Below are 14,545 nucleotides of genomic sequence, written 5' to 3'. Positions count from 1 at the left end.
CATGCAGAGAGAGTTGGGTTTCAGTGTTTTCTGAGTTTTAATGTCTGACCCAGATCTGCCCAATCTCTTTTTTTAGTGTTATAGTTGAGCTCAAACCTCCATCTCATCCCTGCTGAATACTGATATCCAGATCATGGCTTCTGAACCCCTTTCTCCTGCCTTCTCTCTGTAATCCTTAACCTCCGTACTAATCGAGAACCTATCTATCTCTGTCTTAAAAGCACCCAATAATTTGGCCTCTGCAGCCTTCTGCTTCACCAAACTTTGGCTGAAGAAATGAGTACTCATCTTTGTGCCCTTAGATCCTAAACACCCCAACTAACAGAAGTAACCTCTCCATATCTACACTATCCTGCCCTTTCACTATTTAATAGATTTTACTATGCACGATGTGTCCTGAAACTCAGCCTCAGTGAGGTTCAAGGCTACAGTTTTGTGTGGTACAATTTACAAGTATCAAAAGAAACTGGCACTCGTGACTAAACTGGTGACCGTGCATAAGTGCCGATTCAGGGCAACACAATTATTCCTGCCTCCCACAGTTCAGCTGGCAAAAGTTTATGTAAATTTGAGGGGTCGTCTTCAAATTCCACAACACGTGATGTGCCAGATTTTACACCGCATGGGTCACTTGATATTGAATTCTGCGTTCCATGACCACTTGTGGCCAATTGTGCTTTGTTTTGCTTTCTTCAAGCTAACAAAACACATTGCCCTGTCTCATTGGGGTTTCTCTGTTGCCACTGAGGCCAAGAATCGGTCTGTGGTTAACTCATGCATTTGTTAATGTGCAATCAATGAAAAATTGTGCTGTCACTTCAGTTTTTCCAACTAAAGATTGAATGTCATTTACACTGGTTCATGCAGACTTTAAGTTTAATTTGATTGCTAGACGAATGTTTCCTCCCTTTGCAGTGGGCCTTTAATTCCAAAACATGTTTTATTTTGGCATCAGTTCTCGTTGTGATTAATTTCTGATTTATTCTACTGGATTTTGCTACTATTAATCATATAAATTTGTACCACTTTTACATGTATCTAGTGCATAAAATTACCCTTTTTGTATGTTGGAAAAATGACGCTAATCAAAATAGACCACTCATTTGTAGCTCTGGTTGCTATTTATCAGATGTTAATTATATTCCCAGGATTGAATCAATGCAGAGTGAAGAGATCTAAGCTGATTCTGCAAACTACAAACTCACTTTCAAAGACTTTACAACATGTATTTGTATTTTTTTTATTTGCACCATTTGTCTTCTTTTGCACATTGACTGTTTGTCAGTCTATGTGTAAAGTTTTCATAAATTCTGTTTTATTTCTTTACTTTCCTAAAATACCTGCAAGAAAATGAATCTCAAGATAGTACATGGTGACATATGCTTTGACGTTGAACATTTTGAACTTTGAATCAGCAAAGGCATACTGAAATAACATGAGCTCTAACTGTAAAAGCATAGGAAAGGCAAAGTTCATAACACAAGTGATGTTATGAACTATAAAGACCAGTGCTGTAATTGCCTAGAAGGTATTCATAGTGGCATTTCTTTGTTCTACTGTGAATGTCAGCAAGAAAATGAATCTCGGGGTAGTATTTGATGACATATACGTACTTTGATAATAAAGTCAACTTTGAACTTTGATAATGTTGAACTTTGTTGACCTTACCTTTATTGGTTGAGTGGTGTTGGGTACATAAATTGTGTAGATCTTGGTCGTTCTATATCCAAGTTTGTATGCGTCAGCACAATCTTTAAAATGGATTTGTCGCCCTGGAGGTAAAATCGAAGGTTTGGCTGAAATACAAAATAGACTGCAGTTTTAAACTGGCAACATCTTAAATGGCAGAGCAACATATTCCCAATGAGCTGTTAAAACAAGCTGAACCAATTGTAACTCCGGTTAATCATTATGATTCGAGACTTATGGCTGCTACTTTGTTCGTTGTTCATCCAAGGAACCTGAATGTTAAGTAAAATTCCTAGAGAGCTCAAACCCTGCAGTGATTGAATAAATATACTCTGATATGCTAGACAAGAAAATAAATGTGTTCAAATTTTGGTTATTGCTTTTGGAGACTCATTGGGAGGTTTCTTTTATGGCAATGATTAGAGGTATGACAGAAATATATGACACATGAATAGCAAACACAAGATGCAATTCATGAGTCCTACTGGTGTTGTAATATTTCCATTATAGCTAAAGGAATTTCAAGCAATGACTCTCATATTTACTCTCTTGTTCAGTAAGTGATACAGGAAATGCCTTGCTTTAAGATTTATGTAAGCAACAGTTTATTGCTTCAAAACAGCTTGCAATTCAAAGCCGCCTTCAAAAGTTGAGCTTTACTTTAGGGAATTCCTACAGGCAGAAATACAAATGGAAGTAGTTACATTTAGTTACCCTGTTCAAATCACGTATGAAATGCCAGAAGTGTCCATTGTTTACTTTTTGACTTGTGCCATGAATGTACCTTATTATTTGTGAGTTATATGAGCTTCTTTTCCAAGCTTAAACCTGTGTTGCGTACCTTCAGCATTTCAGCTTTGATGAGCCCTAGTTTTATACCGAATACTGTTAATAAGTGTGAATTAAAATATGTAAAACAGTGGATCTTGTGTGAATAGATAAAATGTGGGTTTAAATATGATTAAGGACAATTATTCTGTTAAGAATAAGAGTGCAGAGAAAATTGGCAAGAATGTTGCCAGGACTTAAAGGACTTAAGTTACAGGGAAAGGTTGAATATCTTAGGATTTTATTTCCTGGAGTGTAAGCAAATATGGGGTACAGATAGAGTGCATGCATGCAGGCTTTTTCTACTGAGGTTAGGTGAGATTAGACCTAGAGGTCATGGGCTAAGGGTGAAAGATGAAGTGTTTAAGGGAACATGAGGGGAAACTTCACTCTGAATGTGATGAGAGTGTGAAACAAGCTGCCAATACAAGTGGTGGATTTGGGTTCGCTTTCAACGTTAAAGAAAAAAATGAATAGGTGCATAGGTGGGAGGGGTATGGAGGGCTATTGTTCAGATAGAGGTTGACGGGACTAGGCAGATTAATAGTTTGGCATAGACTAGAAGGGCCAAAGGGGCATTTTCTGCACTGTAATGTTGTATGGCTCATAGCCAAATGAAAGCTTTAAAGTGATGAATTTCTGAGCCTAAACTAACAGAATTCAGATTACATTGCTGTATATTAATCAAAAATGCATTTATTGTTACTTTCATTGCAAAACATTTATGGTTGTGGAATATTTTTGATTGTGAAATTCACAAATTCACAAGTACAAATATCTGCTTTCTAACTAACCACATTCGTCTTTGTGTTGTAATCAACAGCTCCATGCCCTTAAGCCATCATTATTAATGCTATGAATTCGTTATCTTACACTGCCAATATTTTTCTCTGTTATCCACCCTTTGATCTGAAAGCCACCTTTATAAAGTTTAGTTAGAAAGTCAAAAGGCTGTTTCTGTTTTGTGTTGAAAGTTGCATGAAGCCACCAATACTCACAACTAGATGGGGAAACCATACTGATCAGTTTGGTAACTGTCTCCATCAAGTCAAGTTGTTGTTTCTGAAGGATTGTGTTATTTGTTGTTGCAATATTCAGTCGCTTTTCCAGTTGCTCTATGGTGGCGTTCTGTCTTGTCACTAAATCCTGCAGCTGTTCTTTGTCTTCCTTTAATGATTCGAGTTCTGCTGCATGTTTATCTTCTATTTCCAAGATTTTTTGTTCCAGTAAACTGATAAAAATTAAACAAAGGTGCTTTAGCTTCTTTGTGACTATATAGTAAAGGTTTAATGATAGAAGTGAATAGAGAGGTCTTAAAGCTTTTAGTCGGGGGATGTATGCATCTGTACTTTGATTGCATTTAATCCCTCTGATAAATTAGGGATATATGTCAGTTAACTGTTTTCAGTATTCAGTATTATTTTTAATTATTTGTATAATTTTTGTACATTGGTTGTTTGTCAGTCTTTGTGTAGAGATTTTCAGAAGTTCTATTGCATTTCATTGTTTTCCTGTAAATGCCTGCTTGAAAATGAATCTGAAGGTACTATATGGTGACATAACTACTTTGATAAAGTTATTTTGAATTTTGAACTTTTAAAACATTCATTTCAATCTGTGTTCACTTGATCCATAAGATTCTACATGAAAATTGTGTGTGTTGCTTCCTTGCAGGTGATGAACTGAACTGTCTGGTCCTCGGTTTTAAACTCTTTCCATAAATGCCTCCATCTGAAAGTCATGGAGTCATAAATAGGTACAGCACAGAAACAAGTCCCTTCAGCTCATCAGCCATTTAAAATGCCTGCTCCCTTCAACTTACGCTGGGCCCATAGCCTTCCGTACCCCTTCCATCCAAACTTCTCTTAAACATTAAAATCAAGCTTGCGTGCACGACTTGCACGGGCAGCTTGTTACGCATTCTCACAATGTTCAGAGTGAAGACCTTTCTCCTCATTTTCCCCTTAAACTTTTCACCTTTCACCCTTAACCCATGACCTCTAGTTGTAGTCCCACGCAAAATCAATGGAAAAAGCTTGCTTGCGCTTATCAATACCCCTCATAATTTTGTATACATCTGTGAAATCTCCTCTCAATATTCTATGTTCCAAGGAATAAAGTCCTAACTTATTCAATCTTTCTTTATATCTTTCCTGTGGATAGGTGACCGAAACTGCACACAATGCTCCAAATTTGGCCTCACTAACAGCTTATAAAACTTCAACATAACATGCCACCACCTCCTGTACTCAATATTTTGATTTATGAAGGCCAAGGTGCAAAAGCTTTATTTACAACCCTATCTACCTGTGACGCCATTTTCAATGAATTTTGGACCTGTATTCACAGATCCTTTTGTTCTACAGCACTCCTCAGTGCCCTACCATTTACATTAAGACCAACCCTGGTTGGTCCTACTGAATTGCAACACCTTCCAATTGTCTGCATTAAATTCCATCTACCATTTTTCAGTCCATTCTTCCAGCTGATCTAGATCCCTCTGTGAACCATAATAGCCTTCCTCACCGTCCACTACACCCCATTCTTGGTGGCATCAGCAAATTTGCTGAACTAGTTTACCACATTATCATTGATGTAGATGACAAACAACAACGGACTCAGCACCGATCCCTGCGGCATTTCATTCGCCACAGGCCTCCAGTCAGAGAGGCAACCATCTACTACCATTCTCTGGCTTCTCCCACAAAGCCAATGCCTAATCCAATTTACTACCTCATCTTGAATGTAAAGCAACTGAACCTTCTTGACCAGCCTCCCATATGGACCTTGTCAAATGCCTTGCCATGTAGACAACTATCCATGCAGACAGTATCCACTACCCTGCCTTCATCAACTTTCCTGGTAACTTCTCAAAAAACTCCATAAGATTGGTTAGACATCACCTTCCACACACAAAGCCATGCTGACTATCTTTAATCTGTCTGTGTCTATCCAGTCCCTTAGAATACCTTCCAATAACTTTCCCACTACTGATGTCAGGCTCATCGGCCTATAATTACCTGGTTTATTTTGAGAGCCCTTCTTGAACAGTGGAACAATATTGGCTATCCTCCAATCCTCCAGCACCCCCCACTTGCCACTAAGGGTGATTTAAATATCTCTGCTAAGGCCCCAGCGATTCCTTTATTTGCTTCCCTCAGAGTCTAAGGGAACACCTGGTCAGACCCTATGGATTTATCCACCCTAATTTGCCTCAAAACAGCAAACACCTCCTCATGTGTAATCGTTATAGAGTCCATGAAGTCGATGCTGTTTTACCTTACATAGAGTCTATGTCCATCACCTGAGTAATTAGAGATGCAAAAAATGCATCTCTTTTGGCCCCACAAATGGACTTCAATTCTGATCTTCCAGAGAACTATTTCTGTCCTTTGCAATCCTTTTGCTCTTAAGGATTCTCCTTCATTTTGTCTGCTAAGTCTACCTTATCCCTTTTTTTAGCCCTCCAGATTTCTTTCTTAAGAGTTCTCTTGCATTTCTTATATTCCATAAGCACCTAATTTGTTCCTACCTGCCAATAGTTGCTATGCACCTCCTTTTATTTTCCTTAACATGTCCTCAATATCTCTTAAAACCAAGGTTTGCTCCACCTGTTAATTTTACCTTTTATTCTCACAATCTTTGTACTCTCAAAATTTCACTTTTGAAGGCCTCCCACTTACCATGTACACCCTTGCCAGAAAACAGCCTGTCCAAATCCACGCTTGAACTTTCAGAGTTGATTTTTCTTCAATTTAGAATCTCAACCAACAGACTAGACCTATAGTTTTTCATATTTACTTTGAAACTAATGGCATTGTGATTACTGGGTGCAAAGTGTTCACTGACACAAGCTTCTGTCACCTGTTCGGTCTCATTCCCTAATAGCAGATTGAGGATTGCACACTCTCTTGTTGGGACTCCTATGTATTGATTAAGAAAACTTCCCTGAACACATTTGACAAACTCTATCCCATCTATTCCTTTTACGGAGTCGTAGTCCCAGTCAGTACATAAAAAGTTAAAATCACTGACAATAACAATCTTACGAATTTTGCAACAGTCTTCAATCTCTCTACAAATCTATTCCTCTAAATTCTTCGGACTGTTGGGTGGTCTGTAATATACAGTTTGGGTGGTTTTCAACTCTCAGGCATTATACAAAAAGAAAAAAAAAACAAAACAGCAATAACAAATAAATAAGCAATAAGTAAATAACCTGGATGAGGAAGTGGAGGTTAGTAAGTTTGCTGATGACTCAAAAGTTGAAGGTGTTGTGGATAGTGTGGAGGGCTGACAGGCAGATATGATAGGGTCTTTTAAGAGACTTTTAGATAAGTACATGGAGCTTAGTAAAATCGAGGACAATAGGTAACCCTAGTAATTTCTAAGGTAGGGACATGTTCGGCACAACTTTGTGGGCCAAAGGGCCTGCATTGTGCTGTAGGTTTTCTATATTTCTATCAAGAACATGAGATGAAGGGACTTTGAAATTGAGTCCATATGTTGTGGGAACAGTTCAGTGTTGGAGTGAGTGAAGTTATTTTGCTGGTTGAGTGGTAATGTCTGTTTCTGTTGTGTGGATCCTAAGGGTTTTCTACCTTCTTCCTGATAGTAGCAGTGAGGAAAAACCATGGCCTGGATGGTGGGAGTCTTTAATGATTGATGCTGCATTCCTGCGACAATACTCCTTGTAGATGTGTTCAGTAGTGCGGAGGGCTTTACCCATGATGGACTGGCCTGTCTCCAATACTTTCTATAGGTTTTGGTCCAAAATTTATTGCATGACTTGGCTGCATTTTGTCATTTATGGACACCCAAAAATGTCCTTTGAGGTGTTGCCACTTAATAAATGCAGTTTGTTACCCATATAACATCCTAGTTTCACTTACCCCTCTACTGGCTCTTTCTATCACTGTGTCTTCTCACCCACCATATGCAGTGAATAGTGGAGCCCTATGAAGTGTTTTGGAACAGAGGGACCTATGCGTACAAGTATAAATATGAGATTCTGCAGATGCTTGAAATCCAGAGTGACACACACAAGATGTTGGAGGAACTCAGCAGGTCAGGCACCATCTGTGGAGAAGAATGAACAGTCGATGTTTCAGGGCAAGACCCTTCATCAGGACTGGAAAGGAAGTGGGAACAGGCCAAAATAAAGGAGGACAAGTACATAGTTCACTAAAAGCAGCATTACAGATAGACTGTGTGGTGAAGAAGGCATTTGGCTCACTGGCCTTCATTAATCAAGAGTATTGAGTATGGAAGTTCAGACATTACGTTGCTATTATAGAGGGCACTGGTGAATCCACACTTGGAATATTGTGCACAGATTTCTTGACGCAGTTATGGGAAAGACATCATTAAATTGGAAAGAGTCCAGAGATTTGCAAAGATGCTGCCAAGACTCAAGGGCCTGAGTATGAAGGAGAGGTTTACTGGTCAGATCAGTTCAAACCCAGCCAAGAAAGTTGACTGGTAGTGTAACTTTATACAGCTTAATCCAGATGCACTGAAAATGTTCATAGTATCTCAAAGTGTTAATCTGAGGTTCCCTGTCTTGATTAGAGAGTTTGGGTCTGCAGATCACAGTAAGGTACAAGAAATTCAAGTGTAAGATTGGGTGCTATTTCTTCACCTGGAGAATTGTGAATCTTTACGCTTGGAAGCCCCAAAAGTCAGGGATAATCAGTCACTTTGTGCACTCAGGGTGAGAGACTTGTAGAATTAAAGGGACATGAGGATAAGGTGACTAAGTACTGTTCCTCAAAATAATTCTTGACTTTGAAGGGCCATATTGCCTTCTCCTACATTGCAATAATACACAATTGGCAAATAGAAAAACTTTGCAATAGAATCCACAAAGTACTAAAAGTTGAATATTCAATCTATTCTAACTGCGTTTTCACTTCCTTTTTATCATAAAACATGCATTACGGCAAAGTCCAGCCCCTTTGACCATGATGTGCCAACCGTTTAAACTACTCTAAGATCAATCTAACCTTTCCTCCTACAAAACCCTCCATTTTTCTGTCATCCATGTGCCGATCTAAGAGTTTCTTAAATGTCCCTAATGAATGTGCCTCTACCATCACCTCTGGCAGTGTGTCCAAAGCACCTATCACTCTCTGTTTAAAAAAAAACACATCTCCAACATCCCCCTATACTTCCTTCCAATCACCTTAAAATTATACCCTTTCATATTAGCATTTCCACTCTGAGGGAAATATCTCTGGCTGTGCACTCGATCCATGCCTCTTTCCTGAAAGCAGTACGGAACCTTTGAATCTTGCCGTTAATCAGCCCAGTTCTGTGAATCCAAGAGACTTTTTGTTTTCACTAGTCTAAGTTACACTTCTGAGAAACACTGTATTGAGAAAGATCATTAGTTGAATAACCACTGGCAATGAAATCAGTTCTGCTTGATTTTTGTACTACATTCAACACATAATAATGAGGGGAACAAAAACAAAAACCAACAGCATTAAAACTTAAAAACAGTCACATTAATTCTCAACAACTGCAAGTGACAACTGGTGAAGATGCCGTGAAGGAAATCTGGTGTCAAACTGAAAAAGCATCTAAAGTGCATTTGATAAGATCTGGAGAAGTCAAAACATTAGCACTGAAATGAGTGCAATTGTAACCACATTTTTCTCTACCACTAAGATAAGGTGCCTTCAAGATAACTCATGGGGAAATTAGATAAAATATTTTAACCCTGCTATCCTGTGAAAACTTGCAAAAATAAATTAAAATGATTGATGTTCTGCATTTTGAGGTGTAATTGAATCAGGGAATACTTGTGCTGTCCATTGCTGACATACCAACAATGTGACATGACTGGAGAGAATTACAATTAACTTTATTTTAAAATTCTCTATTATTTTTTAAGTATTTTCACAGACACTTCTCTGTCCACTTGAAATCGTTCAGTTTAGCAAACCCAGAACTTATTTGGTCAGGATGAGCCAGTTGGTCAGGCAGTCAGTCCTGATGAAGGGTCTCAGCCCAAAACATCAACTGTTTGTTTCCCTCCATGGGTGCTGCCTGACCTGCTGGGTTCTTGCAGTACTTCTGTGTGTTGCTCTGGATTTCCAGCATCTGCAGAATCTCTTGTGTTTCGGATAAACCAGTCACCTGTTTCATTTCCACCGTGTCGTGCCTGGGTCAAAAGTGTTGTTTGTGATGTGTGACCCTATTCTGGCCCAGGAGACTGATAGGCTTTGAGTGAGCTGATGGGATAAGTGTCAAGAACTAAATTAATCCCAGTTTTCTTATTCTCTCCACATTTCCATCAACTCCACCCAAGATTCCATTCTGACCTACACACAGGAGGAAGTAAGCTACATCATTTGGAAATAAATAAAACTTGACCAAGGTTTCTTATATTGAAGAGAAACTGATAACTCAAAAGAGCTCAGAGTAATATTGCTTATTGAGTGTAGTGCAGGTAGTATCACCTTTCTATGTGGATTGCATAACAATCCTCAACATCACGAAACCACACATCAACATCCTGTCTTGCTGCCACCACTGCCTGTGAGGTGTTTGTATGTTCTCCCCATGACTGCGTGGGTTTTCTCTGGGTGCTCTGGTTTCCTCCCACAATCCAAAGAGGTACTGGTTGGTAGATTATTGGTCATTGTTAATTGTCCCATGATTAGGCTAGGGTTAAATCAGGGGATTGCTGAGTGGCGAGGCTCAAAGGGCCGAAAGGGGCTTTCAGCACTGTATTGAAATAATTAGAAATAAATTATTGAGACTACTTGAATTGCAGAAGCACAGAAGGCAATAGGCTGATACGGGTAGGTAGGATTGGTGTGTAGGTACGATCACAGTAGGCACATGGTGGGCTGAGGGGCCAGTTTCTGTTTAGTATGATCTTACGGCTGTGCACAGCAGCACAGTAGCACAATGTGTAGACCAGCTTCAGAGACCCAAGTTCAATCCTGACTTCAAGCACTGTCTATGTGGAGTTTTCCACATTCTCCCTGAGACTGTTTAGATTTCCTCCAAAGATGTGCAAGGTTGGTAGGTTAATTCACCACTGTCAATTTCTCAGTGTGTGTGCATGAGGAATAGAAATTGAGTAGGGTTTTTAATTTTTTAATTTAGAGATACTGTATAGCTCAATAACAGGCCCAACAAGTCTGCGCTGCCCAATTGCACCCATGTGACCAATTAACCTACTAAATGGGACATCTTTGGACTGTGGAAGGATACTGGAGCACTCAGAGGAAACCCAGATGGTCACGGAGAGAATACTGTATACAAATCTCTTCCAAACAACAGTGGGAATCGAACCCTGATTACTGGCACTGTAATAGCATTTTGCTAACTGTTATGCTACTGTTAATGGGAGAATAATCTTTAAAATATAGGGTAGCTGTTAAATGGATAGCTCGTGGTCATCATATTCTCAATTCGTAGAGGGGCCTATGACTCTCTAATGTTGCCATTTAGTTGTGAAGCTGCAGATAACCTGCAGTACAGATAATATTAATCTCCCCATGTCAACTTTCTGGAATGCATAACAACACCAATCCTGGCAGAAAGCTCTATATCCACACCGTGAACTTGTCCACTGCCCCATGTTACTGCTGTTTAAAAAGATAACAATTGAAAGAATTCTTTGTCTGAGCTAAGTTCTTATCAGAAAGACACATCTTAAAATTGTGACTTCTGGAAACCATTGAGCTTTTTTTTAAATTTAGTTGAATAGGTCGCCATTTCTTGGTCTCTATTCAATGTAAAGTGTTGAAACCTACTACTGTAACAGGCCCAGAATGAGAGTAGGACATGCATCTTTAGCCATAGAGTGATGAATCTGTGGCATTCATTTGCTTAGATGGCTGTGGAGGTCAAGTCACTGGGTATATTTAAAGTGGAGGTTGTTAGGTTTTTAATTGGTAAATGTTTCAAAGGTTAAATTCCGCTCTTCAGGAAAGAAGAGAGGTAGAAGGAAGGAAAATATAGGCTAGTTAGTCTGACCCCGGTGGTTGGGAAGATGTTGGAGTCAAATATTAAGGATGCGGTCTCAGTACTTGGAGACGTATAATAAAATAGGCCATAGTCAGCACGGTTTCCTCAAGGGAAAATCTTACCTGACAATCTTGTTGGAATTCTTTGAAGAAGTAACAAGCAAGATAGACAAAAGAGAATTGGTTGATGTTCTGTACTTTGATTCTTTTCAGATTATTTGTCAGTGATTTGGACGATGAAATTGATGGCTTTGTTGCAAAGTTTGCAGACAGTATGAAGATAGGTGGAGGGACAAGTAGTTTTGTGGAAGTAGAGAGACTACAGATGAATTAGATTAGGAGAATGGGCAAAAAAATGGTGGATGGAATATAGTGTCAGGAAGTGTATGTTCATGTATGTTGGTAGAAGAAATAAAACGATTGACTATTATCTAAATAGGAGAGAAAATACAAAAAAACTGAGATGCAAAGGGACGTGAGAGTCCTTGTGCAGGATTCTCTGAAGGTTAATTTGCAGGTTGAGGCTGTGATAGGAAAGGCAAGTGCAATGTTAGCATTCATTTCAAAAGGACAAGAATATAAAAGCAAGGGTATAATGTTGAAACTTTATAAAGCACGGGAGAGGCCTCACTTGGAGTGCTGTGAGCAGCTTTGGGCACTTTATCTTAGACAGGATGTGCTGAAACTGAAGGAGGTTCATGGAAATGATTCCAGGAATGAATGGTTTACAATATGAACAGTGTTAGATGGCTCTGGGCCTGTGTTCACTGGAATTCAGAAGAACGACGTGTGAGCTGATTGATACCTATCAAATAGGCCTGATAGAGTGGATGTGGAGAGTATGTTACCTATGATGGGAGAGTGTTAAGACCAGAGGACACAGCCTCAGAATAGAAGGACATCCTTTTAGATCAAAGATGAGGAGGAATTTCTTTAGCTAGAGAGTGGTGAATCTGTGGAATTCTTTGCCACAGGTAGCTGTGGAGGCCAAGTCTTTATGTATATTTAAGGCAGAGGTTGTTAGATTCTTGATTAGTCAGGGCATGAAGAAATACAGGGAGAGAACAGGAGATTGGGACTGAGAAGAAAGTTCAATTGACCATGATGAAATGGTGGAGCTGACTCGATGGGCCAGATGGCCTGATTGTGCTCCTATATCTTACTATCGAATGGTTATGGGAAGAAGGAAGAACATGACACAGCTGAATCACCATCATGCACATGATTGAAGTCCCAGATATGTAACTGAAATGGAGCATTAAATCTCAGAGTCTGAAGTCAAACAATTTCAGGGAAACTAAAAATATCAAACATAGATAAACCAACTATGATTTGGTGATATCTCCTTCAAATTACTCATTTTCAAAAGATTTTTGAAGTTATTTATCTTCCACACCCTTGAGTTCTTCAAAACTAATATGCAAGATAAAAGCATTTTCAGTATTTTTTAAAGTCGTAGTTTTCCCCTTTCCCAGGTGTTAATTGGTGCTCAGTGAGCATTCACTATTTTTCTTGGCTGAGTTATTACTGTTGGTTTGTCATCTTCCATTATTTGAATGAATTGGTTTCCAAAACTAAACAGTGATTTCTATAGACATTGTGCCAATTTTGATGGCCTATTCAAAACCACTGTTAGCTCTGTTGTTGTTTCTGTGGTCCAGACTTAGAAGGCCTGTAATGTTTGCCCAACGTTTGGCCAAATCGATCAGCACAATGTGAATGTTGCTGCACCAAGGAAGACAAACATCTGAAGTTGCTGTGACCATCCACCTTGGAGACACATGAGATTCTAGAGAGTCTGTCTGTCTGTCTCTCACTCTCACACTCTCACTCTGACACACTCACATTGGGCAGTTGATATTTCAGGTTGAGCCCCTTCATCTGGTCTGGACGAAGGGTCTCAACCCAAAACTGTCCATTTCCCCCCACAGATGCTGAGTTCCTTCAGCAAAATGTTTTGTACTCCAGCTTGTCTTCCTGGCTGTATATATTGATGCCAGCTGTACATATAGATGTCAGAGGTAAGATCTTTGTGTGAAACATCCTGACAAGGACAATGGTAGAGGAGGGTACATCAAGGGCATTTAAGAAACTTTTAGATAGGCACACGGATGATAGAAAAATGGAGGGCTTTGGAGGAGGGAAGGGCCAGATTGATCTTAGAGTCGATTAAAAGACTGGCACAACATCAACAGTTGCAGGGCCTGCACAGTGCTGTATTGTTCCATGTTATATGTTCGTTTAATACCGATAACATTCTGAGACAGAAATGAAACTATTAGAATGGAATTAAGAAATTTAAAGAAATTATAAAGCAATTGAAAGTAATTAGTTAAACAGAAGCTTGTATTTGAAAATATTGATACAGCTGAAGTATTTGTTTTAGATAAAGGATCTTGCCCCTACCCCTTCAGTTCCTACCCTGCATCTCTGACAATGGAGTCCTGGACCCCGCAGGTCTATCTAGTCTGTTCCAAGCTCTGAGCAGTGATTTGCTCAGGAATCTCAGCAAGTTGAGCCGCTCTGAATCTGGAACCTGATGGAGTCTAGCAATGGAGGGAGCTGCCAGGTTTGGTCTTCAGAATGTGTCAGTAAGGCCCAGACTGATATCAGACTAGTCAATGTCACTTTATAATTGGTCAGCCTCCAATCCCATTGTTGCTTGACCAATCCAGGCAGAAAGAATAAAATCACTGAACACAAGGTAATCAAATCCAAGTTGCAAACAACTCAGTCTGCATTTTTATTAAGTATGATGTTGGACATAATGTTTGAGACTTGTACATGTGAAGGTTCTCACATCCACGTCCACTTGCTGTAAACTTGACAGAATTATCCAGTTGTATGGGAGTGGATCTTGCATGTGCATTCAGACTGAGTGATTTGGTGGGGAGGGGTAAACTGTAGATGATGTGGTGAAACAAGATGCAGTTGGATTGGTTAGGTGCTGAGGGGAATACAGGCAGAATGGTGAGATGGTAAAAACACATGTATTTTGTGTTACAACCAGATGCCAAACCAAGTCATCTTTGGAGATTCCA

The 14,545-nt window shown here is 39.4% G+C and overlaps 2 protein-coding genes across 2 annotated transcripts in view; one reads left to right on the top strand and one right to left on the bottom strand.

The window, feature by feature from the left end:
- The window catches only part of mcph1 (microcephalin 1), a 288,336-nt gene that overhangs the window by 147,522 nt on the left and 126,269 nt on the right, over nucleotides 1-14,545 (top strand). The gene's annotated exons all lie outside the window — the stretch shown is intronic.
- LOC132400743 (angiopoietin-2-like) overlaps nucleotides 1-14,545 on the bottom strand; it is a 102,226-nt gene that overhangs the window by 48,262 nt on the left and 39,419 nt on the right. Inside the window, exons 4-5 of the mRNA XM_059982041.1 lie at nucleotides 3,516-3,748; nucleotides 1,669-1,796 (exon numbers count right to left, since the gene is read on the bottom strand). Coding sequence (XP_059838024.1) covers nucleotides 1,669-1,796; nucleotides 3,516-3,748 — 361 coding nt within the window. The remainder of the gene's footprint in view (nucleotides 1-1,668; nucleotides 1,797-3,515; nucleotides 3,749-14,545) is intronic.

The sequence above is a fragment of the Hypanus sabinus genome, chromosome 10, assembly GCF_030144855.1.
Source record: "Hypanus sabinus isolate sHypSab1 chromosome 10, sHypSab1.hap1, whole genome shotgun sequence".
Lineage (NCBI taxonomy): Eukaryota > Metazoa > Chordata > Chondrichthyes > Myliobatiformes > Dasyatidae > Hypanus > Hypanus sabinus.
Note: the sequence above shows the minus strand (reverse complement) of the source record. Positions and strands in the feature narration are given on the sequence as shown.